This window comes from Wolffia australiana, chromosome 3, assembly GCF_029677425.1.
Source record: "Wolffia australiana isolate 7733 chromosome 3, ASM2967742v1".
NCBI classification, from domain to species: domain Eukaryota; kingdom Viridiplantae; phylum Streptophyta; class Magnoliopsida; order Alismatales; family Araceae; genus Wolffia; species Wolffia australiana.
In genome coordinates this window covers 4,171,969-4,197,376 of record NC_135837.1, presented here as the reverse complement: position 1 = coordinate 4,197,376, position 25,408 = coordinate 4,171,969, and the positions used below count along the sequence as shown (strand labels likewise).

Here is a 25,408-nt window from a genome sequence, read left to right as displayed (position 1 = left end):
ATTGGTGTAAGAGGGAGTAAAATATGATTACGAAGAACTCGACGTGTACAGAAGTCAAAGGCAGTTCTATCGCATGAAAACTCAGTCACCAATTATATTTATATTCATACTCCAGCCTCCTTGGGCGTATTCCTCCTTTTGCTCCTCAGCCTACGGGGTATTAGCAACCGTTTCCAGTTGTTGTTCCCCTCCCAAGGGCAGGTTCTTATGCGTTACTCACCCGTCCGCCACTGGAAACACCACTTCCTGTCCGACTTGCATCACTATTATATTTACCTATGTCCTGTTTATCAAATAACGCTCCAAGAAGATGTGAGAAATCCACTAGACTCTAAAGAGTCAAGTGGTGTTAGTCTCAAAAATCAATAAAATATACAAATAAAGCTTAGGAATATAAATCATAAACCTATCATTTTATCCTTAAATGATGAATAATTCTAGTGCAAATCTAAAATATTTGGTGAAATTAAGTGTAAAAGCATAACTTTACTAATCTAATTTGACGTTAGCAGCACCAAATAGATTTAAGGATCATTATAAAAGACACTGATATGGAAACTTAAATGTTGTGGCTTGCAGGATGCATAGAGGCTACTTCGGTTGTGCATTAGACTATGTCATTGGTGATCCCATGATCTACATGTGCATGCAGTATTTATATTTATATTTATTTATACATGACAATGAATATTTATTGTGAATATTAAAGTGATTGAGTCAAAATCATGGACTAGTTTGTACAGATCATGGTTCGAATCATGCCACATAGCCCATTAGACCATAACTTCCACTATGCAGATATAGGTTTGTGTGTGGCCTTGTTGGATTGAAAAAATAAGGATTGTCAAAAACTTAAGATAAACGGGTTGTCACACACACAAATGGCATGTAGGACCAGCTAGCTTAAGAACTAATAAGTTATGACATGTTTGATCTCGATTACATCTCACACCATTTTCCCCTCTTATGAAATTTCCTACCAAAATTTTGATACTCCAGCAAGTACTTATGTTGTCTCAGGGTGTTAAAAAGTAAAGTTTCCTAAGTTGACGTTCAGGATAGTCTGAATCAGCATTTACACAAAGCAATTGTAAAGTATACGAAAAAACAGAGTTTGGGCCCATCCCTGGATGATAAGTAATTTTTATCTGTGGTAAAAAGACTGAATTGACTTTGAAGTTGGTAAAAAGTTCTTAAAGATACATTTATTTAGACCGTGAATTTTTCAACAAAATGGTTTCTTCCACAGGACTAATACTTTCATCTGTGAAAGCATAAAAGTATATTTTGAATAGCAATATATATATATATATATATATATATATATATATATATATATATATATATATATATATATATATATATATCTCTGATGCCAAACTTAAATACATAAGTCATTCAGTGGTGTCTTAAAAGTATCAATTAGTGATGAAAAAATCAGATATCTATGTGGATGTTTGAATGGTTAGATAGAGTTTTAAAAACGTATTTACAAACTATCTTGAAGCTTATAATGGTGACATAAAAGTTGAAATTCATCGAAAAGAATGATTTCTGTGTGAACAGACATTCAAATAATAAGATATCAGTTAATCGTTCGATTAATTTCAAAAAGTTATACATGGATTAGAAAAAAATTTAAACAGAAAGTAATCGTGTGATATCAACGTCATATTCACTGAACTATAATGTATAAAAAATGATTTACATTTAAACAAAAAATACAATTACATTGTTCAACCAGAGAGGCTTACCAAAAATACAGACAACACTATTTTTATAAAATGATAAATAGATTTTTTTGACATTATGAAGACTCATTTAGAGGTTTAGTGGAATACCGTCTCACATGCACACAAAGAGAGGGAGAGGGAGGGGAGAGGGTGAGAGGTGTAAGAAGCCTGGCAGTATGAAAAATATAATTTGTAAACTTATTGAGCGAAGACAGAAGGCAACGCTCTATAAACAGAGGTCCAATATAAAAAATCCCAGAACTGATGCGCCACGCTCTCCTCATGATGCAACCCTCATGTGGATGTAAATACCCGGACTGCAATATTGACTTTGTTTGAAGACAACCAACTCGTGATGCATGCAAGATACCTCTATCCTCCCAAAATTCGGGGACAAAATAAAAAGAAAAAAAACTAGGGAGGCAGAGTTCATCTACATGCCTATGAGAAAATGAAGATGAAGATGAAACAGAGCCCTGCATTTCCGCTAAAAACCCATGCATGACCCAGATGGGATTTCAGGGCTGGCCCGCTGCCTTGATTCATGGACAAAGCCGCGGATGAAATGCCATGATGATAATGATGATGATGATGATGATGCCGATGCAGATGCCGATGCTGACGAGGAGCGGGGGCCCTTCTGTTCATCCCTTGCCCCCCCCTTGTGAGTGCACCTTCTTTGGGCCCTCCCCAGAGAAGCCCGACCTGGTCCAAACGGACCAGAACCAATGCATGATGACGACCGATGCAGACTGACCCGACACATATGCAGCTCGGAGAGACCTGAATTGGACGCCCTGTCAGCCGGAGGCTGATGTGGCCCGGCCTACGGCAAGCTTGGCCCAGTCAGCAGATTCCCGGATGAGGTGATCGGTGGAACACAAGCACTCGCCGAGGAAGTCCTTTCCAGCCACAGACTGGACAATCAGGCTGCCCACGGCACGACCCAGCGTATCAGCCAAGTCCCCCAGCACTCCCACTGCCGTCCTTGTCACCACCTCATCCCTGCTCACAAACACACAACAGACGGATGATAAATGCAAAAACTCTTTAAGCCTCCTCACTGTAGAAGTATTTTAAAGATAGAAATAGAGACACAAAAATAGATTGAGTTTAGAATAGAGCAAGAGATACAGCCATATAGATACAAATAGAAACTGAGTTTTCGAGATAGACATATAGAGATGGATAGAGATTTTTAGATTGAGATATGTATTGATAAGCAGCTCAGATTCAGATTCAATTGAGATTCAGTCATGGATAGAGATTTTGAGAATGAGATCGATACAGATATAGATGTACACAGGAAGAGATAAATTCAGGTGGGAACATATATGCCGAGATGGAGATTGAGTTAGACATAAACTCACATGTCCTTGTCAAGATAGAGGGCATCCAGGTACTGAATAATGTTGGGCGCAAAGGGGAGTAGCAGCTGGGCCTTGGCAGAGCTCTTAAACCCCTGTAGAATACCTGAATAGGCCTCAAGGATGCCATTGCGGAGCTGGTTGGTGAACTCGAGAATGTCTTCGTCTGCTGTGGTGACCCGCACTGTAAGCTCGGCTGCGCTCTGCAACATAGGCATGGCATAAATCAAGTACTTGTCAAAGCCCTCTCCAATTGCCAAGGCGATGTCCCCAAAGCAGGAGAACATTGGCGGCTTCACCGAGCGGTGAAGCTGACTGCTGGACAAGTCCTTGAGAATCTGGGTCATGATTCCATCACAGAAAGGCAATATTTTGTCCTCTAGTGCCCTGCAAAGATCCCCAACTACGCCCACTGTGATGGAGCACACTTGGTACTCCTCAAAGTTCTGCAGCCCTTTCTCAAGATAAGGGTAGAACCCGGGCAGGTACTTGATGAAGGCCGGGCCGGCAGCATAAGCCAAAGCTCCAATGGCAAGCATCGCCTCCTCGTGTGCAGCTGCACTTCTAGAAGAGAAAACCCGGACAAAGAGATCCATCATTTGGTCTCCATACTGTAAGATGGCCTGTTTGGATGGCTCTGCAGACCCGAGCTTCTGAACGATAACCTGCAAACATCCACAGAGGAGGCCCTGCAGCTCGCCATGCTTCTCTGCTGCCGTTTCCAGACTCTTGTGCAGCTCTGCCATGATCAATGGCACTAGCTGAAGAACCGTAGGCGCTGTCTCACTGGTCGAGCACCTGACCACCTCATTCAGCGTCTCATACGCTGCCATTCGCAGCCGCGACTCCCCCGCATCCTCCCTGTGTGTCACCGCCAAAAGGGCCTGGACAATATCCAAAAAGAATGGAGACAGAGGGGACCCAGCACCGGCCTCTTCGTAGCCCTGGGCAAGGAAGTAAAGCGCACCGCAGGCCTTCTCTGCCACGTTGGGCACATCCTTCATGCTGTGGAGAAGCACAGTGAGGATTTGCTGGCAGTTCTCGCGGGTGATAACTGGGGCATCCATGGCTGAGCCATGGAGGAACTCGAAGATTCGACCGAGAGTCCACGCTGTGGTGTCCTTGACCTGGTTGTTCTGGTCCTTCATCAGAGCTGCAAGCATGAAGCTCAGTGCATGCTTGACGATGTCTGTGAGCTTGTCGGGGGATGGGCCCTCCAGAATTGAGCCAAAGGCATAGGTCGCTGCCTCCCTCCTCCTCCATTCTGGCTTGTCAATGTTCTCTTGGATGAAGGGCATCACAAGAGGGACAATGTCGTCTCCGACCGTCCGTGCCACAAGGCCGAGGCAGGTCCCACCAGCCATGGATAAGTTCCAGGCACCCTCGTCAAGGTCCTGGTCCTCCTCTTGCTTGAGCAGCGTCTCCAGCAGCATAGGAACCAGCGCGGGAAGCGCCTGCTTGATGAAATAGAAGCATGACAGATCAGAGTCTGCGGAGTATTCTCCACCATACTCATCAAGAATGTCGATTTCTTCGTCGCAGATTGAGCTCCATAGCTCGATGGCCTGGAGAGCAACTGGCTCTTCGTCTTCCCGCACTGCCTTAGCCGTGACACTGAAGATATCTTGCATGTAAGAGGCCAGCTTCTCGTAGTACATTGAGGCAATGGACACGAGGCACTCGAATGCCGCCTGCCGGATCTTCACCTCCGGCGAGAGCGTGGCCTCGAAGATGACCCTCATTATGTAATCCCTTTCCATGTCATTGGAGAAATTGGCCTGGGCGAAGCCGAGGGCATTGTGCAGGGCCCGAGTCGCCGCCAGTCTCACTTCACTGTTGCCCTCTCCCACAGTCATCCCTTGGACAACTGCTGTTAAAATCTTGTTCACCTGATCCTGATCGACGACATCGGAGGATACTTCTTCGCAGAGATAGCCTAGAGTATCGAGAGTGGCCTGCTTGACGTGAGGCTGCGGCTGGTGGACGTTGGCGAGAAGGGAATCGATGAGCTCAGGCCACTGCTGGTGGGGCAGCTCAATGCTGGCGATCTTGGCGATGACTTGAGAAGCCGTGGATCGGGCATCGACGACGAGGGAGAAGAGTGTTTGCATCAGGCAGCTTTTGACCTGGCCTTTAATGGCTGCATCAAGAGATAACCATCTTTGCGTGAGCTCCAGTCTTCTGTGGTGTTCTTTGGCATCAAGGGCGTTCTTCAGGATTAATCCGGCTAGTTTTCGGCTGTCTACGGGCTTCTCGTTGTTTGCTAGTTCAGTGGAGAGCGATAGGACGAAGGCAGAAAGGTTTTGCTCCTGGAATTGCTTCAGATTCTCCTCAGCAAGATTACGGACTGCGCTGTCCACTGACTGAGCATTAAGCAGGACTTGGGTCACCTCCATCGCCATATCTGACTGAGGACAAGAAGATCAGCGCACCAATTAAATGAACCTTCGTTCTTATTAATTTGATGATTTTTCTTCTTCTGAATTGACTTCGTAAACAATTTTTGAACAGTCTGGGAAGCAAAAACGCATTATTATCAATAACAGGGAATCAAGCACTTGGAAGTTCAAGAGGATCAAAATAAAGACTTGCAGATTGATTCGTATCGCGAAAAATATTAAAAACTTAGGTAAACCATTCAAAGATCTGAAATTCCTGCAAAAAGTTGAAACTTGGCTAATCAATGATGCGCGAACCCCTGATGCGGATCCGCCCTGCTGAAATCATTACAAAATCGAAGCTGACAAAAAAATTGGAAACCAGCTCGAGGGAAAGGGAATCTTCGCGTCACATACTCGAGAACCCAAAAGAAAAATTCGACGATTCAACACAAATACCGAAATCCCCAATCGAGGAGGCAGGAACCCGTGAAAACCCGTCGAGAAAACTCGAGATTTCAGCCATCAACGAACGAATCAAAGGCGAAAAACTTGACCCAGATGAATTCGCCCCAGCACAAAAACCCCCCGAGCACCCACATCAAAAAAAATAAAAATTGGGGAAAAGGGTCGCATTAAAAAGCACATACAGACTAGCGTAGCCTTCGATCGGCACGCGTCCCACCGTCGATCGCTTATCGTAGTGGATTCCTGCCCAACGAGACGCGCCTAGCGAAACCCTAGAAGAAGAAAGAGGAACAACGCAAGACGTTCTTAGCAAGTCAAGTAGACGACGACGACGATTGTAAAGCGAGATTTGCCCACTTCACTCTGCCTTGGTCGATTTCCAGCACCCACGCCACTCCCCGAAAAATACCCCCTAAAAATAAAATAGAATTTATAAAAATCTAATAAAAAAATACCTTGTCCTTGAAAAAAAAAACAAGTGAGAGGCACAGGGTTATGACGTCATCCTTTACCCACCCAGCTTGTACCTGGCCCAGTACCAGCCCACTTGGGCCTACGACTTCCTTAGAAGATGTAAATTATTTTATATAATAATTAAAAAAAACTGCTGGAAACTTAAAAGTTAGTGAACTGGGTGTGATCAAAATTGGACGGACAGGATGAGTTCTTGGAATTTTTGTCCAATTGGGTAGTTTGATCACATGGGCTGGGCCATCGGTCTACTTAGCCTGTCTGCTTCTCTCCTTATACTCAAGTAACTTTCCTGTCCAGTTCAGCCAGCATCCAAAGTCTCTCTCTATCTTTCTCTCTCTGGTTATCTCTCACTGTTTCTCTATCTTTCTGATTATCTCTCTGTCTATCTCTCTCTGTGATCATCTCTCTCTCTCTCTGTCTTTCTGTCTATCTCTCTCTCTGATTATCCCGCTGCATTTCTGTTTGTCTCACTCTCTCTCTAGTCATTTCTCTGCCTTTCTGTTTATCTCTTTCTCTGATCATCTCTCTGTATTTCTGTTTGTGTCTCTCTCTCTGCTCATCTTTCTGCCTTTCTGTTTGTCTCTATCTCTCTGATCATCTCTCTGTCTGTCTGTTTGTCTCTCTCTCTCTCTCTCTGATCCTCTCTCTCTCTCTCTCTCTCTCTCTCTCTTTCTCTTTTTTTTTCATCTCTCTGTCTGTCTGTATGTCTCTGTCTCTCTGATCCTCTCTCTCTTTGTCTCTCTCATTCTCACACTCTGGCTGTCTCTCGCGCTCTCTCTCATTTCCTTCCTCTTTCTGTAACTCTCTCTCTCATGGTCTCTTTTTCTTCTCTCTCTCTCTCTCTATTCTCTATGGATCTCTCTCATTCTATCTGTTTCTTTCTTCTTTACCGATCTCTCTTATTGTCTCCCTGTCTCTCTCTCAAACTTTCTCTTTCTATCCGTTTATCCTTCTCTCTCTCTCTCTCTCTCTCTCTCTATTCTCTACGGATCTCTCTCATTTTATCTGTTTCTTTCTTCTTTACCGATCTCTCTTATTGTCTCCCTGTCTCTATCTCAAACTTTCTCTTTCTATCCGTTTATCCTTCTCTCTCTCTCTCTCTCTCTATTCTCTACGGATCTCTCTCATTCTATCTGTTTCTTTCTTCTTTACCGATCTCTCTTATTGTCTCTCTCTCTCTCTCTCTTCTCCGTATTTCTTTCTTCTCTCTCGATCTTTTTCATTCTCTCTAACTTTCTGTTTATCTCTGTTTCTCCTCTCTTCTCCTTTTCTTCTTTAATTTTCTTTCTTATCTATCCATGTTTCTGATTCTCTCCCTGTCTCCCTCTCTAACTTTCACTTTATCACTGTTTCTACTCCTCTCTTTTTCTTCTTTATTTTTCTTTCTTCTCTCTCGATCTCTCTGATTCTCTCCCTGCCTCTCACTCTCTAACTTTTTATTTCTCTCTGTTTCTCCTTTCATCCCTGTTTCTTCTTTATCTTTCTTTATTCTCTCTCGATTTCTCTCATCTCCTCCTTTCTCTCACTCTCTTTTTAAATTTATCTTTTTCTCTTTCTGTACTCTCTCTCCATCTCTCTCATTCGTTCCCTCTCTCTCTCTATTATCAATCTGTACACGCTTCTCACTCTTTTTACCTTATGTAGCAGATAAGAAGACCCCCAGAAATGAGTAAAGGTGAAGATATGCAACTCTGGCCATTATAATCAACTTGGGATGGACAATCAATCAAATAAACAGACTTTGTGTGTATAAATTAAATCAACTCTGACCCGAGGAGGGCATCAGCAAGGTCAACGTGTTCAACACGATGTCGCCCATCAACCCTGTTCTTCATTTATCTCCTTTAAATGACTGATACGAAAGAAGGCCAAAAAGGGAAATAATCAAACATGAAAATGGCCAAGTCAAAACTATAAGGTTCCGGCAATTGTCATCTAATTAAGCTCAACAATCAAGAAAATAAACTGATTTTTGTAGTACAAACTATCCGAGAAGCAAATGAGGTCAACGCGATGTTGCCCATCAGCCTTGATTCTATCCCGCCATCTCCCTTTTATATTTCTTGCTTGGCGTGCCTCTTGCAGAAGGCGTTCAGACGTTGAATGCCTTCCTTCAAGGCTGCCGGTTCCACAGCGAACGTAATTCTCACCCAGTTGGGCATTCCCACTGCGCTTCCTGCGACATTTAGAACAATAACCAGTTCAGATTTTCCAGAAATTTTTTTTTTTAAAGAATTTATCGGCGTTCTTCAGTTTCAGACCTGGCAAGATTATCACAGACTCTTCCATGGCCAGCTTCAAGCAGAACTCGACATCATCGTTAATGTCCCCAAGGAAAGTCCAATCCAACTTCACCTGCAGAACGAAAGACAGTTCCCTCCAAGATTAGGGTTTTAACTAGGGTTTGGGATGAACGGATGATGGGTTCGCTTCCGTCCCGTTCCGTTTGTTATCTTTCCAGGAACCCTAGTTTCCTTCCACTCACCATCATGAACAAGGCGCCCTCTGGTTTGTACTGGCAATCAAAGCAACTGATCTCATTCACCGCATCAAAGCACATGTTCATCGTCTGCCTTAGCAACGACACCATATTCTCAAAGAAATCTTTCGACGTATTCTTGATGATCTCAGGAACTGCCCCCTGGCAAAATATGAAAGTTTATGATCAATCTTCATTAAAAGTACATGGGTATTTGTGTCATTGTATTAGGGTTTTTTTCCCCCAGTTTAGGAATAATACCTGCAATAATAGCATCTAATAATGTTATCATACCTGGACGAAACTGACAGGGTCTGACCCGATGCTGAGGAAGTCTTTTATGTTATCCACGATCTTCAAGAGTGCAAAATTAGATTAAGATTGGTACCATGAAACTTTGATAATGCACGAAACTGGAGTGGATGGTACCTTGGCCTCTTTGAGAATGTCATGTCTGTCACAGACAGCAATCCAGCCCAGGCGCCAGCCAGGCACAGACCATCTCTTGGAGATAGAACCAAGAGTGAGCACTGGAGCAATGGACCCAAAGACCCCCATTGGCACAAAGGGCTTGCTCCCAAAGACAAGATGGCCATAAACCTCATCAGATATGATCATGATTCCTAGCTTCCTTGCCGTCTCCGCAACCTGATCCAAGAGCAATGACAAGTTTTCTAGATGTTAACATCCTGCCCAAATAAATGAAAGACCTCGGAGTAGCACCCTTTCTATAAGCTATAGCTTTACTGCAAAAATGACAACGAAACATTTGTGACATCTGAGGGTCTATCTTTCACCTTAGGTTTCATCTTCCTCCTGGTCTCCTCAAACTGATATAGGTGTAATTAGAAGTTGTTGGAGGTGAACATGTAGAAACATTTCCTTGAGTGAGTCTTTTGAATTAGCTAGCCTAAGAACACCTTAGTATAAGGAGAAATGAGAACTTCAAATGAACTTGTGACTCAAGGACTGGTCCCTGATAAAGACTTGGCCTCTACACATTAAATGTCCATATTGATAAGGATGAGGAGGAGGTCTGACCAGGCACTTGAGCCATAGCTTCTAGCACGGAAGTAAACACTAAAAACACTAACAGAGGTTCCCATTCTAGAAGATGCAAATTCATACAATAATGGTACATTACCTTCTCTAGATGGCTGTAGCTGAGAACACTACCCGTAGGGTTCCCAGGGTTGATGATAACCATGGCGGCAGTCCCTTCATCTGCTAATCTTTCCACGCTGTCAAGATCAATCTCCCATCCTCTCTCTTGCACCAAATCAAAGTAGCGGACCTCCAAACCGCTGAAGGCAGCCCTAACGTCATAGAAAGGATATCCAGTCCTTGGGAGCAAGATACTCGCGCCAGGACGAGATAGAACGGCGACAACAGCTTCAATTGCGTAGCAGCAGCCATTCGTTATAAGTACGTCGTCAGGAGATAGCCGATAAGGGAGATCTCTGGAGAGGTACTCGGCCACGGCCCTAGAACAACGGAAGAACATATCAGAAGATAGAAAACGGAGAACGGGATTGTAAGATAGATAGTAAGATGGTAAGAACCGTTTGGCAGGTTGGTAGTTGACGGCGGATCTGTAGCCGTTGTGATTGCCGGAGCGAACGGCGGAGATGATGGCGTCTTCTGCAGCTGGGCTGGTTCGGAAACTTGGGAAGGAAGAAGGGTCGCCATGGCCGAGAGGGATCAGGGGCCGTTCATCTGATGGATCGACGGCGGAGAAGAGGCGATCGAGAGTGCCCTTGATGCTCCGGCTTGATGCGTCTAGCAGCTTTGGATTGGCGCCGAATCTCCATTGTTTTCTCACCTTCCCGTTCTCCGCCATGGCCGACTGAGCTTCAAGATCGCGTCTGTTATCTCCAGGCTTTCCCATCACTTTCAATAAAAGATAACGAGCATAATAATATGTGTTGGATCATGGATGTCTCTTTCCGGACAGGGATGGCGAGCGGATTATTTTATCTTATCTTCCTTCCAGCTTCCTCGTGAACATGTGCTATCTAAGTAAAACACGTGTTATCTAGATCTGAGTGACCATCTAGGTAAAACGTGGGGCAAATTCTACGAAACGTCACGAACTCCGTTTTTCGTTCAAAAAGTAGCACAAACTTTTAGTTTTGTTCAAAATATAGCACGCGCCAATCAGAAGACGCCATTTGGCGTCTTCTTTTTTTGTTTGCCAGCGATGGTCCAGAAGCTGACGTGGAGTCCACCTGGTAGCCAGGTAGACTCCACGATGGCATCCACGCCAGGTGGACTCCACGTCAGCTTCTGGACTTCGCTGGCCGTTGCCGCCGCTGCCCGTCGCGGACGGCCACCGCGGGCGCCCGTCTCTGGCCGCCGCCGCCCGTCGCCGCCCGCTGCCGCCGCCCCTCGCTGCCCGTCGCCGCCCGCCGCCGCCGCCCGTCGCCGGCCGCTGCCGCCGCCGCCGTCCGTCTCCGGCCGCCTCAGCCGTCGCCGGCCGTCCGTCTTTTTCTCGCCCTCGCTCACCCTTCCCGTTTTCTCCTTCTCATCGTCTCTCCCTCTCTCCACTCGTTCTCTCTCTCTCGACCTCTCTCCCCCTCTCCTGCTCCTTCTCTCTCCCTCGCTCTCTCTCCTCTCCGTCTCACCCTCGCTCCCGCTAGTTCTCCGTCTCTCATCCCTCTCTCGTGCTCCCTCTCCCCCTTCTCTTTCTCGTTCTCTTGGTCTCCCGCGGTCGTTCTCTCCCCCAAACTCTTTCTCGCCCTCTGTCTCTCATCCCCTCTCTCTTTCTCGTTCTCTCTGTCTCTCATCCCCCCTCTCTTTCTCGTTCTCTCTCTTTCCCCCCCTCTCTCTTTCTCGTCCTCTCTGTCTCTCATCCCCTCTCTCTTTCTCGTTCTCTCTGTCTCTCATCCCCTCTCTCTTTCTCGTTCTCTCTCTTTTCGCCTTCTCTCTCTTTCTCGTTCTCTCTGTCTCTCATCTCCTCTGTCTCCCTCGCTCTCTCTCTTTCCGCCCTCTCTCTCTCTCTCTCGACCTCTCTCCCCCTCTCCTGCTCCTTCTCTCTCCCTCGCTCTCTCTCCTCTCCGTCTCACCCTCGCTCCCGCTAGTTCTCTGTCTCTCATCCCTCTCTCGTGCTCTCGTTCTCTCGTGCTCCCTCTCCCCCTTCTCTTTCTCGTTCTCTTGGTCCCCCGCGGTTGTTCTCTCCCCCAAACTCTTTCTCGCCCTCTCCGTCTCACCCTCGCTCCCGCTAGTTCTCTCCCTCTCTCTCTGTCTCTCGTGCTCTCTGTCTCTCTCTGTCTCTCTGTCTCTGTCTCTCTCTCTCTCTCTCTCTCTCTCTCTCTCTAGCAGCGGAAAGTAAAATACAAGGTTTTCGCTTTAGATAATCCCGTCGTCTCTGATATTCATTGTTATTTGTTTCTTTTTCTCATGCGATTTCCAGCTCTGAAATATCGACGCTCGGAGGCCTTTCCAGAAAGATTTCTTTTTTATTTGAATTGGTTTCGGAGATCGGTCTGTAGGAATCTCAAAAAGCTGAAATGAGGGCCGTGGGTAGCCTCCAAGGCTTGGATTAAGATGAATCTTTCGCTCAGACATGATTTGGAGATTCGAGTTATTTAAAACTTGTAGGCTACACAATCTCGCATCGGATTGATCCCTTAAAATCATGACTGATATTGTCGAGAGAATTGTGTTTTCCTCATCTTCATCGTAAAGTTAGTCAGATGCTTTCGCAGAAATATTTTAATCATTCCAAGAACAAATTGTTCACTTATATGATTATCATTCATTATAAAAAAACCAGAAATGTTCTTAAAATCAACTAAAGACGAGTTTAATTAGGCCTATTGAAGCCCTCAATGGAGATCATCTTGACTTACCACCTTTCGTATGCAGAATTCTGAACTTTATGTTGCCCAGGTTTCTAAGATCATTCGTTGCATCATTGAGTGTATAAAGGTCTCTCCTTCGGTAATCTAAAAAATCTTAGACTCACCCATCAGGATTTATGTTTTCAAGACGTTACCTGAGATTCCACCTCTCAGTTCTTACATACTTTATGAGATACATCTCCTTTGCAGTCCAACCAAAATCTCAATAAAACTCGAGGACAAGTGCGCAATCGATAAAGACGTCCTCGGCTACAACAATCAAACAATGGGTTTCTATTTTGCAATAACAAAGTTGTATGCCTATGATGGTCTCGAACTTAACGATCGCTATGAAACCTATGGCAATAAATCAATATTTCCACAAATCAATATCATCCCTCTCTCGTGCACTCTGTCTCTCGTGCTCCCTCTCCCCCTTCTCTTTCTCGTTCTCTTGGTCTCCCGCGGTCGTTCTCTCCCCCTAAATCACTTTCTAAATCTTGTCTCCCCATCTCTCTCTCCCATCTATCTCTATCTTTTGTTATGTCTCGTCTCTCCATCTCTCTTTCATCTATCTCCATTTCTTGTTATATCTTGTCTCCCCATCTATCTCTCATCTTTCCCCATCTCTATCTCAAGGTATATCTTGTCTCTCCTTCTCTTTCTCTCCCACATATATCCGTTTCCATAAATCGTTGCGTACTGTCTCTCCATATTTCTTTTGTCTTCCTCCATCTCTAGTTATATCGTGTCCCCTCATCTTTTTCTCCCATTTATCTCCATCTCTTGTTATGTCTCCTCTCCATCTCTCTCATCTATCTCTCATCTATCTCAATTTCGTGTTATATCGTGTCTCCCCATCTATCTCCATCTCTTGTTATGTCTCCTCTCCATCTCTCTCATCTATCTCTCATCTATCTCAATTTCGTGTTATATCGTGTCCCCTCATCTTTTTCTCCCATTTATCTCCATCTTTTGTTATGTCTCTTCTCCATCTCTCTCTCTCATCTGCCTCTCATCTATCTCAAGTTCGTGTTATATCATGTCTCCCCATCTCTCTCCCCATCTATCTCCATCTCTTGTTATGTCTCCTCTCCATCTCTCTCTCTCATCTGCCTCTCATCTATCTCAAGTTCGTGTTATATCTTGTCTTCTCATCTCTCTCTCTCCCATTTATCTCCATCTCTTGTTATGCCTCGTCTCTCCATCTTTCTCTCGTCTACCTCCATCTCTCGTTATATCGCGCCTCCCCATCTCTCCCTCCCATCTATCTCCATCTCTTGTTATGTCTCGTCTCTCCATCCCTCTCTCATCTATCTCAACTTCTTCTTATATCTTGTCTCCCCATCTCTCTCTCTCTCTCTATCTATCAGTCTATCAATCTACGGTATCGATGTGCATCTCTCTCCCATTTATCTGTGTCCTACAGGGTATGCGATGGAGGGCGGCATCTCGATGAGAGGTGAGTGGATGGAGAATATCGGATGGTATAAGCGGACAAATAAGTGAATAGAGGAGGATTGACGGACTTGGAATTGAATGGTATCGCTGCAGGGACGGCAATTCGGCTGACCAAGGCGGGATACGCGGTCTACGGCGTAGAGTACGAAGGCCATGGAAAATCATCCGGCCTGCAGGGCTACGTGGACAGCTTCGATGCCGTTGTTAACGACTGCAACGAGCATTTCGCCGGCAGCTGCGGTGAGATTATGATGATAATGATTGATGAATGATGATTATGATGGATGATGATGGACGAGACTCCCTCCTTCTCGCCTGCTCTCTCACTCTCGCTCCCTCTCACTTCCCGTCTCCGGCTCTCCCTGTCACCCCCTCTCTCTCTGTTACTCTCTCCCGCTTCTACTCTCTTTAGCTACTCCCTCTATCCCTCCATAACTCTTGCAGTCTCTCTCTCAGTTATTGATATCGATATTCCGCACTATCAATATTCGATATCGATATCGATATTCCCGGAAATCAGTTTTTGGATATTGATATCGATATAACTTGATATTGATATTCAATATTTCAATAGCCTGAAATATATAGGGAATCCAATATTCCCCTGTACGACTTGTAACACTCGAGAACAAAGACGGGTGGCATACTAATACCTATAAAATATGCTGACTGATTAATATTTGAGTACTGACCAACAAATATCTGAGTAGTGAATTAAAATGAAGAAACAGTCAAACTTGGAACTTGGTCATGCTCTTCAACAATTTGCTGAATCCTCCCGAAGAAGACTGCGATCCCTGTATGATTGTTCAAGATGTGCTTAATATCTCAGGTTTACGGAAAATCGAGGATATAATGGAAGTTCAATATAAAACTCAATCCATACCTCGTATGCAGGTTGTGGCCTTGTATTGTTGCATGTCTTTCTATTGTGGTCGCCTTGGTTGTAGAGAGAGCAGTGCATTTGCACGCCTTTCTTGGTCAATCGTACACCACTGGGACCGGCTTCACTAGCGTCAATTCTTCTTCTGCGCTTTGGCCTTCCTGGTTGTTTCTTCGCCAATGGGGGGAAGAGGTAGCTTCCCTCATTTTCCCTCCACAGGTTTTTCCCATTCATCGGCGGAATACCATAACTGTAAGCTAGCTGGTATGAATCCCTCTTCAACCATTCGTTGACGTAATTAGTAGGGTCTGCTCGGATAAAGTGAATGCTAGCAATAGAATGCGGGCATGGAATGCCCGTGATAGTCCAATATCTGCCGGTACAGTGTTGGGCACGCAGGTCAACCACGAACCCTTCTCCGTGTGTGCTAACCTCGAATTTAAGATAGCCTGCATGAATAACACTGCATGTCCTACACTTGAGTCTATTATCTTCGAGTACCCGTCTTATCTGAGGGCATAAGGAATCAGCACTCTCGGAGAATAACTCCCTCTTCTTCACTATACGCTCCATGACTGCCCTTCTAATGTATTCCAACATGTCGATGATAGGTTGAGACCTACTCGGCAAGATGAAGCTATTGAAACACTCAGACATGTTGTTATCAATAACCTCACATTTCGGCTTTTCAGAAATAAAAGCCCTGCAAAACTTTTGTACGCCTACGTCTACAAAATCTTGTGCAGCTGCGTCTTTCAATGTCTCCATTTGTCCGATAACCCTCTGGAATCCTTCACGGGTTGTGCACTTCACTGCTTTCCAAAATAGGTTCCTCAAGATGTCACTGGAGTGTCCCTTCTTCTTCTAATTTGAATAAATATGTCTTGCGCAATTCCTATGCTCTGCATGAGGTAACAAGCCTGCCACTGCATTTGCTAGACCCTGCGAAATGTCAAAGCGTATCAGGTTTTTAGTGCACAACATTGGTTCTACCTTAACCAAGTAAGTATTAAGATAAGTAGAATACGGCGAATGAGAAAGTTAAATACCTTTTGCTGATCGCTTATAATAGTCCAACCGTAGCCATCAATAATTCTTAAATCAGTCATCAACAGGCTAATAAACCAAGTCCAAGAAGCTTGATTTTCCCCTTCTACCACCGCCCAAGCAATAGGAAACATCTGGTTATTTCCATCCCTCCCAACGGCGCTCAACAATTTCCCCTTCAATTCGGTTTTCAAAAAACAACCATCCAACCCAATCACTGGTCTACAGCCCTCACGGAACCCCCTTGCTAGAGGTTCGAAGCAAATATAGAGTATGCTAAACCTAGGCAAAGAATTATGAATGTCATGCACCACCTCCAACTGGAAGGTACTGTTCCTACCCACTTTCTGTAACTCGGCCACATAGCAGGGTAGCCTGTGATAATGTTCATTCAAAGAACCATGAAGAATCTTGCGCGCCCAGGACCTTGCATTATAACATGTGCCCCGCGAAACTATGATTCCATACTTTTCCAGCAATTATTGCATCATATGATCTACCTTATAGTTCATATCCCTTCGAATAGCATCTAAGAAGTGTTCCGCGATCCAACGATAATCGGCTTGTATGTTCGTGGGAGCCCTATTGCACCTATGTTCATTATTTACTGCCTTTATGACAAAGGCCTCCCTCATAGGACCCCAACTGGCATATATCCTCCATGGACAATGTTCCTGGCATACAACTTCCACTATATTCTCCGTAGACCTTTTAAACCTAAAATTGAACCCGTTGTATACGGCGTAGTTCTTCACGGCTGCTTTAAATTGTGAACCTGATTCAAATGTCATGCCCAATTGCATTGTAATTTTATCGTTGGGGCACCCAGGATCATATCTTCTACCGCTGTGTGTGCTCAAAATAATTTCACCCTCATCATCACCACATAGCTCTGCTTGACGTTCTTCTCTTCTACTTCTCCGCCCGTTACAAAATTCTTCATTCCATTCTTCACTTGAATATCCATCGGAGTCACTTGAGCACACATCACTTGAATCCGAACCAAAAAGAAAACTTCGGTCATCGGCCCTATTTGACAAACAGGTACAAAAGCATAATGTAAATAATTATACAGATGCAATTTGGTAATCAGTATGATACTTACATTCTCTTTTGCTTTGGCTGAATATCTTACAGCTGCACGACACAGGAGGATCCTTATGGCCTGCACTAAAATATCCATGTCGAAGTCCAAATATGAAAATCTAAAAGATCGATATCGATATCCAAATATGGAAATCTGAAAAATGGATTCCAATGTCGAAATATGGACATCGTGGAATGTCGATATCCATGTCCAATTATCCAAATCTAAATAACCGATATCGATATCCATGTCCCAATATCGATAACGATATCCAAATATGGATATTGGAGTATCCACACTGAATATCTTCCAAGTGGATGGAAATAGAGATTGCGGCGTTGAAAAGAGAGAAAGAGAGAGAAAAAGGCTGCTATACCTGGCTGAAAGTGGCTGAGAACACCTCTCGATCTTCAATAGAGCGAGACTGTGAGGGAGAGAAAATCGATCTCCAATAGAGGGAAGATGATGCGGTGTTCTAGGAGAGATGGACAATCGAAATTCTGTCAGAGCTGGAGACAGGAAGTGAGAGGGAGAGAGAGTGAGAGAGCAGGCGAGAAGGAGAGAGTTCAGTAGGGAAAGAGAGCGCGAGGGAGAGGGAGCAGGCTAGAGGGAGAGAGTATGAGAGAATATGAGAGAGATTGAGATAGGGAGAGAAGGAGAGCCAAAGTGAGGGCGAGCGAGCAGAGAACGAGAGGAAGAGAGAGGTGAAGCCGGAGGGAGGTGGACAGAGAGAGTAAGGGAGAAAGTGAGGGTGAGAGAGGAGGAGAGGGTGAGCAGGAGAGACGGTGAGAGAGAGGGCAAGAGGGCGAGAGTGAGAGGGCCTTGCGAAAGCAGAGGGAGAGCCGGTGGCAGAGAGAGAAGGGAGGGAGGAATGGGAGAGTAGGATAGAAATAGGGAGAAAGAAAACGGGAGGGAGAGAGTGAGAGCGGAACGAGAGGGAGGGTGAGACCGGAACGAGGGAGAGAGATACAGGGAGAGAGCGGAAGAGAACGAGCGAGACAGAGGGCTACATCAGTAGCGGGAGAGAGAGAGAGAGAGAGAGAGAGAGAGGGAGAGAGAGAGAGAGGGAGAGAGAGAGGGAGGGAGAGAGAGAGAGAGAGGGGGGGAGAGAGAGAGAGAGAGAGAGAGAGAGAGAGAGAGAGAGAGAGAGAGAGAGAGAGAGAGAGAGAGAGAGAGAGAGAGAGAGAGAGAGAGAGAGAGAGAGGGAGAGAGGGAGAGAGAGAGAGGGAGAGAGAGAGAGAGAGAGAGAGAGAGAGAGAGAGAGAGAGAGAGAGAGAGAGAGAGAGAGAGAGAGAGAGAGAGAGAGAGAGAGAGAGAGAGAGAAATAGAGAGAGAGAGAGAGAGAGAGAGAGAGAGAGAGAGAGAGAGAGAGAGAGAGAGAGAGAGAGAGAGAGAGAGAGAGAGAGAGAGAGAGAGAGAGAACAAGTGGAAGAATGAGAGAGAGCACGAGAGACAGAGAGAGAGAGAGAGAGAGGAGGGTGAGACAGAGAGGAGAGAGAGCAAGGAGACAGAGGAGATGAGAGACAGAGAGAGAGAGAAAGAGAGAGAAGGCGAAAAGAGAGAGAACGAGAAAGAGAGAGGGGATGAGAGACAGAGAGGCGAGGAGAGAGAGCGAGGAGAGAGAAGGAGCAGGAGAGGGGAGAGAGGTCGAGAGAGAGAGAAGGAGAAGAGAGAGAGCGATGAGAAGGAGAAAACGGGAAGGGTGAGCGAGGGCGAAAAAGATGGACGGCTGGCGACGGCTGAGGCGGCGAGACGGACGGCGGCGGCAGCGGCGGCAGCGGCGGCAGCGGTGGCGGCGGCAGCGGCGGCGGCGCGGCGGCAGCGGCGGCGACGGTGGCGGCGGCCAGAGACGGCGCCGCGGTGGCCGTCCGTGACGGGCAGCGGCGGCAACGGCCAGCGAAGTCCAGAAGCTGACGTGGAGTCCACCTGGCGTGGATGCCATCGTGGAGTCTACCTGGCTACCAGGTGGACTCCACGTCAGCTTCTGGACCATCGCTGGCAAACAAAAAAAGAAGACGCCAAATGGCGTCTTCTGATTGGCGCGTGCTATATTTTGAACAAAACTAAAAGTTTGTGCTACTTTTTGAACGAAAAACGAAGTTCGTGACATTTTGTAGTAAGCGCCCTAAAACGTGTGGAAGAAAACCACTTTTTTTACTTTAGTCAAAGTAAATAATAAAAGTAGAATTACATGGACAATGAGATAGGAGCTGATAAAATGAAGGATACATGTTTATGCTGTTTAAGCTTTATTTAATTATCAATACATAAATTTAAAATATTAAAATCACAGAGAATTATGAATGTATGGATGTATGTGCATGGTAGAGAGAGACACAGAGAGAGAGATGTAGAGAGAGTTTGTCAGTAGGTATGTGCACATGCGAGAGAGATAGTCAGAGAACGAGTGTGTACATTGATAGAGGCAAATTATGCATGTATTTTTACTGTCGTTGTGACTTTATTTTCCCGAATCAAATGAGGGACTGGCAACGAAATCTAGATATGTATAGTGGGAGTAAGGTCATATCTAGAGGGACTGGCAACGAAAGAGAGGGCTGAAACTTCAACTAGAGGAGTAACCAGTTGGTTCACCAAACCCCGACGCAGCATCTCATATTCTGCAGATCAAAATGGATCCATTCTCCAACTTAAGAGTCATACCAGAATTGCGTTATTGGAGCTGAGGGAGGAATGACTATTAGTGGACACCTGACGTTTTTAACTGGTTAGAGAGGTCCTTTTTAATACATAAAGAAAAGAAGTTCATAGGGGTTAGAAAGACTTGATCAAAGGCCACCTCGACCAAACAAAGCAGGCCACCTCGTCGAAAGAGTTAACATACCAAAAAGGCCACTTCCCCTTGAGGAGATCCGCTGCTTATTGATCATGGAAACATCCTACTTTACTCCAGAAGTTGTCTGATCTCCATCTATTCATCTTTTGAATGGCTTTTTCATAAGGTGCTGGATACAGAATCACTTAACATTGCAACGTAAACTCAGAACCTATTCTTGTGCTCAAAACTCAGTCTAGTGCTGGCTCTAACTAGAAGAATGAGTAAATTGAAGGTTTTCCCTTCCTCCTATCCCGATCGTAAACTCATGCATCCATAAACCAAAGTCATAAGTGTATTTCAGTGAATGGTATGTACCGCTGCTTTTCAATATTACCATCTTATATTTAGTGCCTTTTATTGGCAAAACCATGACTTTATATTATCGCCTAGATTATATGCCATGATCTTAACTTTTGTTAGAGGTGAATTTAATACTTAAGTAAGGGTAATGGGTAATTTGGTATGATAATAAGGGTGATTAAAGAAATTAGTTATAAGTTGAGAAAGATAAGTGATACTATAATAAATATAGTGAACGGTGAAGATAAGTACGAAAAAAGTAGCTAGGGAAGTGGAGAAATCAGGATTAATTTTAAATTATCATCTCTTAGAAATAATAGTAGGTCATAATAATAAGTAATAATAGGTAGTGATCGAGAGTAGTAAAGGGAAAAAGTAAGATACCTTAAAGATAGGGGGTTAACTATATCATTTCTTAGGGTTAGTATTTTAGTGGATATTCCATATAGTAAGTAAGATAATGGAATGGACTTATAGTTTTATAATAATGGAGTCTATTAAAATAGGTTATTGAATAACTGTTTTTTTATTTTAAGTATAAGGTAGTGCTAATAGGGTAGGGTGATTAATACTGATACTATTCTTCATAAAAGATGTTTTAGTGTTATTATTTAATTAACTGACACTTAAATTTTATGTAAGATAGGATATATATTTATTAATGAGGGATATTAAGGTTTAGGTAGGTAGTGAATAATGAATTTTTATTTTAGTTATATATAAGACAAAGAAGAAAAATAAGAAGGGGGATATGAATGAGGATAAGTAGAGGAAAACTATTATTTAATTACATGTAGATCAAGGAGGTAGAGAGAGGTATATATATGTGTCTGGATATAATAAGAGTTTAAGATTCAGAGAAATAGATGACAGAATGGGGTTTCTGAAAAACTGAGAGAGAAACTTTTGCATAGGAGGAGCTGGAAGAGCCTTCGTATGGTGTTTCTTAATAACTTGCGTGTGTTATATTGTTTTGAGACGCGGAAAATGACTTTTCGGTTGCCTTAGAGCTTGTTGGCGTGGGCTTCCCACTCTGGGAAAGAGATGTAATTCAGCATATAAAGGGAGAGAGATATTAGGAGATCTGTCTGGTCAGTGCCTGGCTTGCAAGACACACGAGCAAGTGATGGGTGAGCCGAAACTTTGTTCCGACGCTTCCGTCTCTTCTTGTCTGCTCTGATCTGCACGAAGCAAGAGTTCCCAAATCTTCACTCCATCTGATACCTCGTCCTCATCTTCCTTCATGTTTCATATCCCTCTATCCTCGGTTTTCCTTCTCTCCTCCTCTCTCTTTATCTCTGTCTCTCCCTTTCTCTCTCACTAACTCGTGACTAATTCTCTCTTAATTCCCCATTCTCCTCTCTGACCCATCTGCTCTTCCTTGTGTTGTTTATCTTTCCGGGCTCTGAAGTCTTGTATCTCCTGTCTGTCTTTCCTTGAAACTGAGAGAAGATTTCAAAACGTCGGAGTTCCACTTTTTAAGCGACCTCTCAATGTTCTCTTTCTTTGCTTTTCTCTTCCTCCGTTCTCTCCTTCAACTCCTCTCTCGTTGTCCTTGAAGATGAGGCGATGCAGCGGAGAGGAAGACGAGGACGAGAACGTTAAAAGATCTGCTTCAGGGGGAGAGAGACAGTCGTGTCCGTCTTGTGGCCGTTGGATCAAATCTCAAGAGCAGGTTTCCGTGGTTTCATCTGAATGGCTCGCCCGCGAAGATTTCCATGAGTTGAATTAAATATTAAACAATTTCAGGACATGATGCAAGATTTGCCCGGCCTACCCGCCGGCGTGAAGTTCGATCCGACGGACCAGGAGCTGCTGGAACATCTGCAAGGGAAAACAAGGCCGGAAACGGCGAAATTGCACCCTCTCGTGGACGAGTTCATCCCCACAATCGAAGGAGACACTGGCATTTGCTACACTCATCCAGAGAAATTGCCTGGTGATTGATCTAGCCAAAAACCTGGTGAAATTTGCGTACCCACATCGTTTAATTTGATCCAATTTTTTTATTTCCGTCTAGAACAAAAACACATAAAAAGGGACATTGTCTGGTAATTTTGATTTAGAATTGGTTGAACTGGTCCAACCAACTTATCGTGCTCGTATGATTATCTCAAGAGTTATTTAGTCGCTATTGTCAGATTTTGTGGATGGGATTCAGCTGCTTTTTTTTGAAACATGTTCAGCTGCTATTGTCAGAGTTATTTAGTCGCTATTGTCAGATTTTGTGGATGACAATTCGTCTGAACTAGGAATAATGATCTCACGTACTTTTTTGAAACATGGCTTACATGCGATATTTTAATATAGACTAGTTATGCTGGAGGGAGACACTCGAGAGAGACATTGGCTATTCCCACCCAGAGAAATTACCAGGGATTGATCTTATATCCTAAAATCCTGGTCAAGTGGGTGCAACCACGTTTTCATAATTCTGATCAATACCTTAGAAGATCCATAAATGAGACGCATTGTTTGGTGATTTTGATTGGGAATTGATAAACTGGCCGTATTTCTCCTCCAATAGATTCAAATTATCCTAAATGCTTGTATCTAAGCAAATAGTTGGTGTCCATTGGACGATTTTGGAGCGTATGGTTAAGCTGGGTTACAGAGGCCTAAGAAAACTCTTCAATAGTGCATCTGAACTAAGAACAACAATCTCACAGCCTTCTTAAACAATCAATAGCGTTAAGTTATTTTAACAGGGAGGATATTCTTATAAGCCACTTTAAGATTTCAAATAAAAATACAGAACACAGGGAGGAAATTCTCGCATGTTCTGGCATCATTACTCTGATTTCTCGAATTCCATGATGGGTTGCCTGGGCAGGTGTGAGAAAAGACGGCATGGTTCGCCACTTCTTCCACAGGCCTTCAAAGGCCTACACGAGGGGAAACCGCAAGCGGAGAAAGATACATTCCGTTGCAACAGGAAGAGAGACGCGGTGGCACAAGACGGGCAAGACCAGGCCTGTGCGAGTGAACGGGAAGATTGCAGGTTACAAGAAGATTATGGTCTTATACTCGGTCAAGGACAAGCAGAAGAAACCGGAGAAAACGAGCTGGGTGATGCATCAGTACCATCTCGGACCCAGTGAAGAAGAGAGAGATGGCGAGCTTGTGGTCTCCAAGGTCTTCTTCCAGACACAGCCGAGGGTGTGCGCAGGCAGTAGGCTATCGCCTCAGACAAACGAGATAGGCGATGACAAGGGAGTAGAAGAGCGAAGGTGAATAATCTTGAAATAGTCTTGGAAGAGTTGGAGCATGATTCTTTTCCTGTGCGGATTTTCTGGGTCTTTATTGATTCATTTCTTGTCCTTTTTTAGTGCAACGATTGTTGGGAATAAACCTCCACAGCATCACGAATGGTTGCAAAAACAAAGGGAAGAGAGAGAGGAGAAAAGTGAGTAAGCGGTCTACCCATATGGAGGAAGCGATAGATTATGTGGCTTGGAAGCCAATCAGGGATTCCACATTTAATTCAACACACTGCTTAAATTTGAAGTCCAAGAATAAATAAAACAACTAAGTAAATGATGATGAGATCATAGTATTGCGATTACTTATCTTTAAACATAATAAAACTATCTCGTAAGAGGACTATGATGTGTATGGATGATCCCATAAGCATTAGTGTGAAGACACTTGGATACATGCTAGTTTATCTTAAACTTAAGTGCCAATTAGTTGATTCATGTGATGATTGTGTAAGTATCCTTAGACTTGAGACACCAAAGATATACCATGGATGTCATGTATGGTACACTAGCAATGATACCAGATGTGTATGGTATGCTTGCATGAATGCTTTTCCAGAAATGATAATTTATACACGATGGAAGATATGGAAAAATGAGTAAAATATGACCCTTCTATAATTTTTAATCAACAGAAAAATTGAACATATATTTAGGCCACTCAAGTCAGCTATGAAATATTTTTTGCCCTGAGCTGATGGTTGTGAAAGTACTTTTATTGCAACTTGAGTACATCTTTTACACAATCATGGTACACAGTTCCAAACCCTCCTTGAAAAATGGGCTGTTGTAAGTTACTAATAATATTTAAAATATCAGAAAATGAAAGTATATGTTTTTAAGGTTGAAGCATCTCTTCTTCGTTCTCCGAGGTCACAATATATTTTCCTTTTATTCACTATTTACATGTGATGCTGGTAGGAAAGAAAATATTTGTATTTTGATAAGGGTGATCTTCAAAAGAATATTATAGCTAGTTTAGGTGTTGTAAAATACTTTGAATAGTAAATTCAATTCCAAACCATGAATATTTATGTATTTATTCTCAATGTTTATTATTTTCATTACATAGAGTATTATAGAAAATGCCAATAGGGGCAGAATATGTGCTGATATAGCCACAATAATAGTAAGCGTAAATTTATTTTTACTTTTTAGGTTATTATTGTAGCACAAAGTTTACCATTCTGATGCAAAATTAGGTTGTTGTCAAATCTCTGATTGAATTTTTGAAAATGAACTGAATATGATGGTTCTCTGAACTTTAAATTTAAACTAAAAATGTGTTACATGAATTTTACTTTATTCTATATAAAAATATAGTCCTATAAAACTGGAAAGGTAGTTCAACTGTACAATAAAACAAACTTAAATTTTGGTTTAAAGTCTCCATCCAGGACCCTGTGTCCAATAGTCTATGGAAATTTACATACTTTAGATTTTTTTGTCCCATGAAATTTTAAAAATTGGACTTTGAATTTCTGCATCTTAGATGTACAGAAAAGCACTAATGCTTTAATAGGGAAACAACACTTATGTGCACCATAACTCTTTGTTTAATTGGGGAATATTTTAATTACTAGAGTTATATATTTTGGTGGATGAATAATGAGAACTCAAAATTAAGATAAAATTAGATCGTTGTGGATTTTAGTATAGTCAATGAAATTTACGAACTTGTACTCCCTAATGATTTGGCTAGTTAGTGATGAGCAAGAGTCATCTCCACATGGAACGGAACTTAGGAGATAACCCTCCCTTTAGGATGAATTCGAGAGGGTGAGATGGAA

General features: G+C 43.6%; 3 protein-coding genes across 5 annotated transcripts; 1 reads left to right on the top strand and 2 right to left on the bottom strand.

Annotated features, from left to right (window-relative positions):
• Nucleotides 1-1,910: 1,910 nt before the first annotated feature.
• Nucleotides 1,911-6,334, bottom strand: LOC144700689 (ARM repeat superfamily protein). Of its 3 annotated transcripts, XM_078572161.1 has the most exons (4): nucleotides 6,304-6,334; nucleotides 6,129-6,218; nucleotides 3,104-5,508; nucleotides 1,911-2,738 (listed from the first exon to the last, which is right to left on the bottom strand). In XM_078572161.1, the coding sequence occupies exons 3-4, from the start codon at nucleotides 5,500-5,502 to the stop codon at nucleotides 2,534-2,536; spliced, it is 2,604 nt and encodes an 867-aa protein (XP_078428287.1). In that variant the 5' UTR covers nucleotides 5,503-5,508; nucleotides 6,129-6,218; nucleotides 6,304-6,334; the 3' UTR covers nucleotides 1,911-2,533. The 3 variants fall into 3 exon arrangements, with proteins under 3 accessions (XP_078428287.1, XP_078428288.1, XP_078428286.1); XM_078572162.1 differs by lacking the exon at nucleotides 6,304-6,334 and having other exon boundaries at nucleotides 3,104-5,612; nucleotides 6,129-6,297; XM_078572160.1 differs by lacking the exon at nucleotides 6,304-6,334 and having other exon boundaries at nucleotides 6,129-6,297.
• A 1,967-nt stretch (nucleotides 6,335-8,301) lies between these two features.
• LOC144700690 (Tyrosine transaminase family protein) lies at nucleotides 8,302-10,796 on the bottom strand. The gene is made up of 7 exons (XM_078572163.1): nucleotides 10,462-10,796; nucleotides 10,044-10,383; nucleotides 9,329-9,547; nucleotides 9,194-9,253; nucleotides 8,906-9,061; nucleotides 8,682-8,775; nucleotides 8,302-8,596 (listed from the first exon to the last, which is right to left on the bottom strand). Exons 1-7 carry the CDS (start codon nucleotides 10,785-10,787, stop codon nucleotides 8,475-8,477), a joined length of 1,317 nt encoding a protein of 438 aa, XP_078428289.1. The 5' UTR covers nucleotides 10,788-10,796; the 3' UTR covers nucleotides 8,302-8,474.
• Nucleotides 10,797-21,440: 10,644 nt separating this feature from the next.
• LOC144701476 (NAC domain-containing protein 73-like) lies at nucleotides 21,441-23,841 on the top strand. Its single transcript, XM_078573287.1, has 4 exons — nucleotides 21,441-22,033; nucleotides 22,108-22,297; nucleotides 23,192-23,588; nucleotides 23,688-23,841. The coding sequence occupies exons 1-4, from the start codon at nucleotides 21,920-21,922 to the stop codon at nucleotides 23,770-23,772; spliced, it is 786 nt and encodes a 261-aa protein (XP_078429413.1). The 5' UTR covers nucleotides 21,441-21,919; the 3' UTR covers nucleotides 23,773-23,841.
• The last annotated feature ends 1,567 nt before the right edge of the window (nucleotides 23,842-25,408 follow it).

What these genes read in the sequence shown, in the direction of transcription:
- LOC144700689 (XM_078572161.1), bottom strand. Translation starts at nt 5,502, where the DNA reads ATGGCGATGGAGGTGACCCAAGTCCTGCTTAATGCTCAGTCAGTGGAC. An exon ending in CTCTATCTTGACAAGGACAT is followed by an intron (nt 2,739 to 3,103) that starts GTGAGTTTATGT and finishes GTTTGTGAGCAG; the next exon opens with GGATGAGGTGGTGACAAGGA.
- LOC144700690 (XM_078572163.1), bottom strand. Translation starts at nt 10,787, where the DNA reads ATGGGAAAGCCTGGAGATAACAGACGCGATCTTGAAGCTCAGTCGGCC. An exon ending in AACTACCAACCTGCCAAACG is followed by an intron (nt 10,384 to 10,461) that starts GTTCTTACCATC and finishes CCGTTGTTCTAG; the next exon opens with GGCCGTGGCCGAGTACCTCT. An exon ending in GCTACAGCCATCTAGAGAAG is followed by an intron (nt 9,548 to 10,043) that starts GTAATGTACCAT and finishes CTCTTGGATCAG; the next exon opens with GTTGCGGAGACGGCAAGGAA.
- LOC144701476 (XM_078573287.1), top strand. Translation starts at nt 21,920, where the DNA reads ATGAGGCGATGCAGCGGAGAGGAAGACGAGGACGAGAACGTTAAAAGA. An exon ending in GGATCAAATCTCAAGAGCAG is followed by an intron (nt 22,034 to 22,107) that starts GTTTCCGTGGTT and finishes AAACAATTTCAG; the next exon opens with GACATGATGCAAGATTTGCC. An exon ending in AAGGGAGTAGAAGAGCGAAG is followed by an intron (nt 23,589 to 23,687) that starts GTGAATAATCTT and finishes GTCCTTTTTTAG; the next exon opens with TGCAACGATTGTTGGGAATA.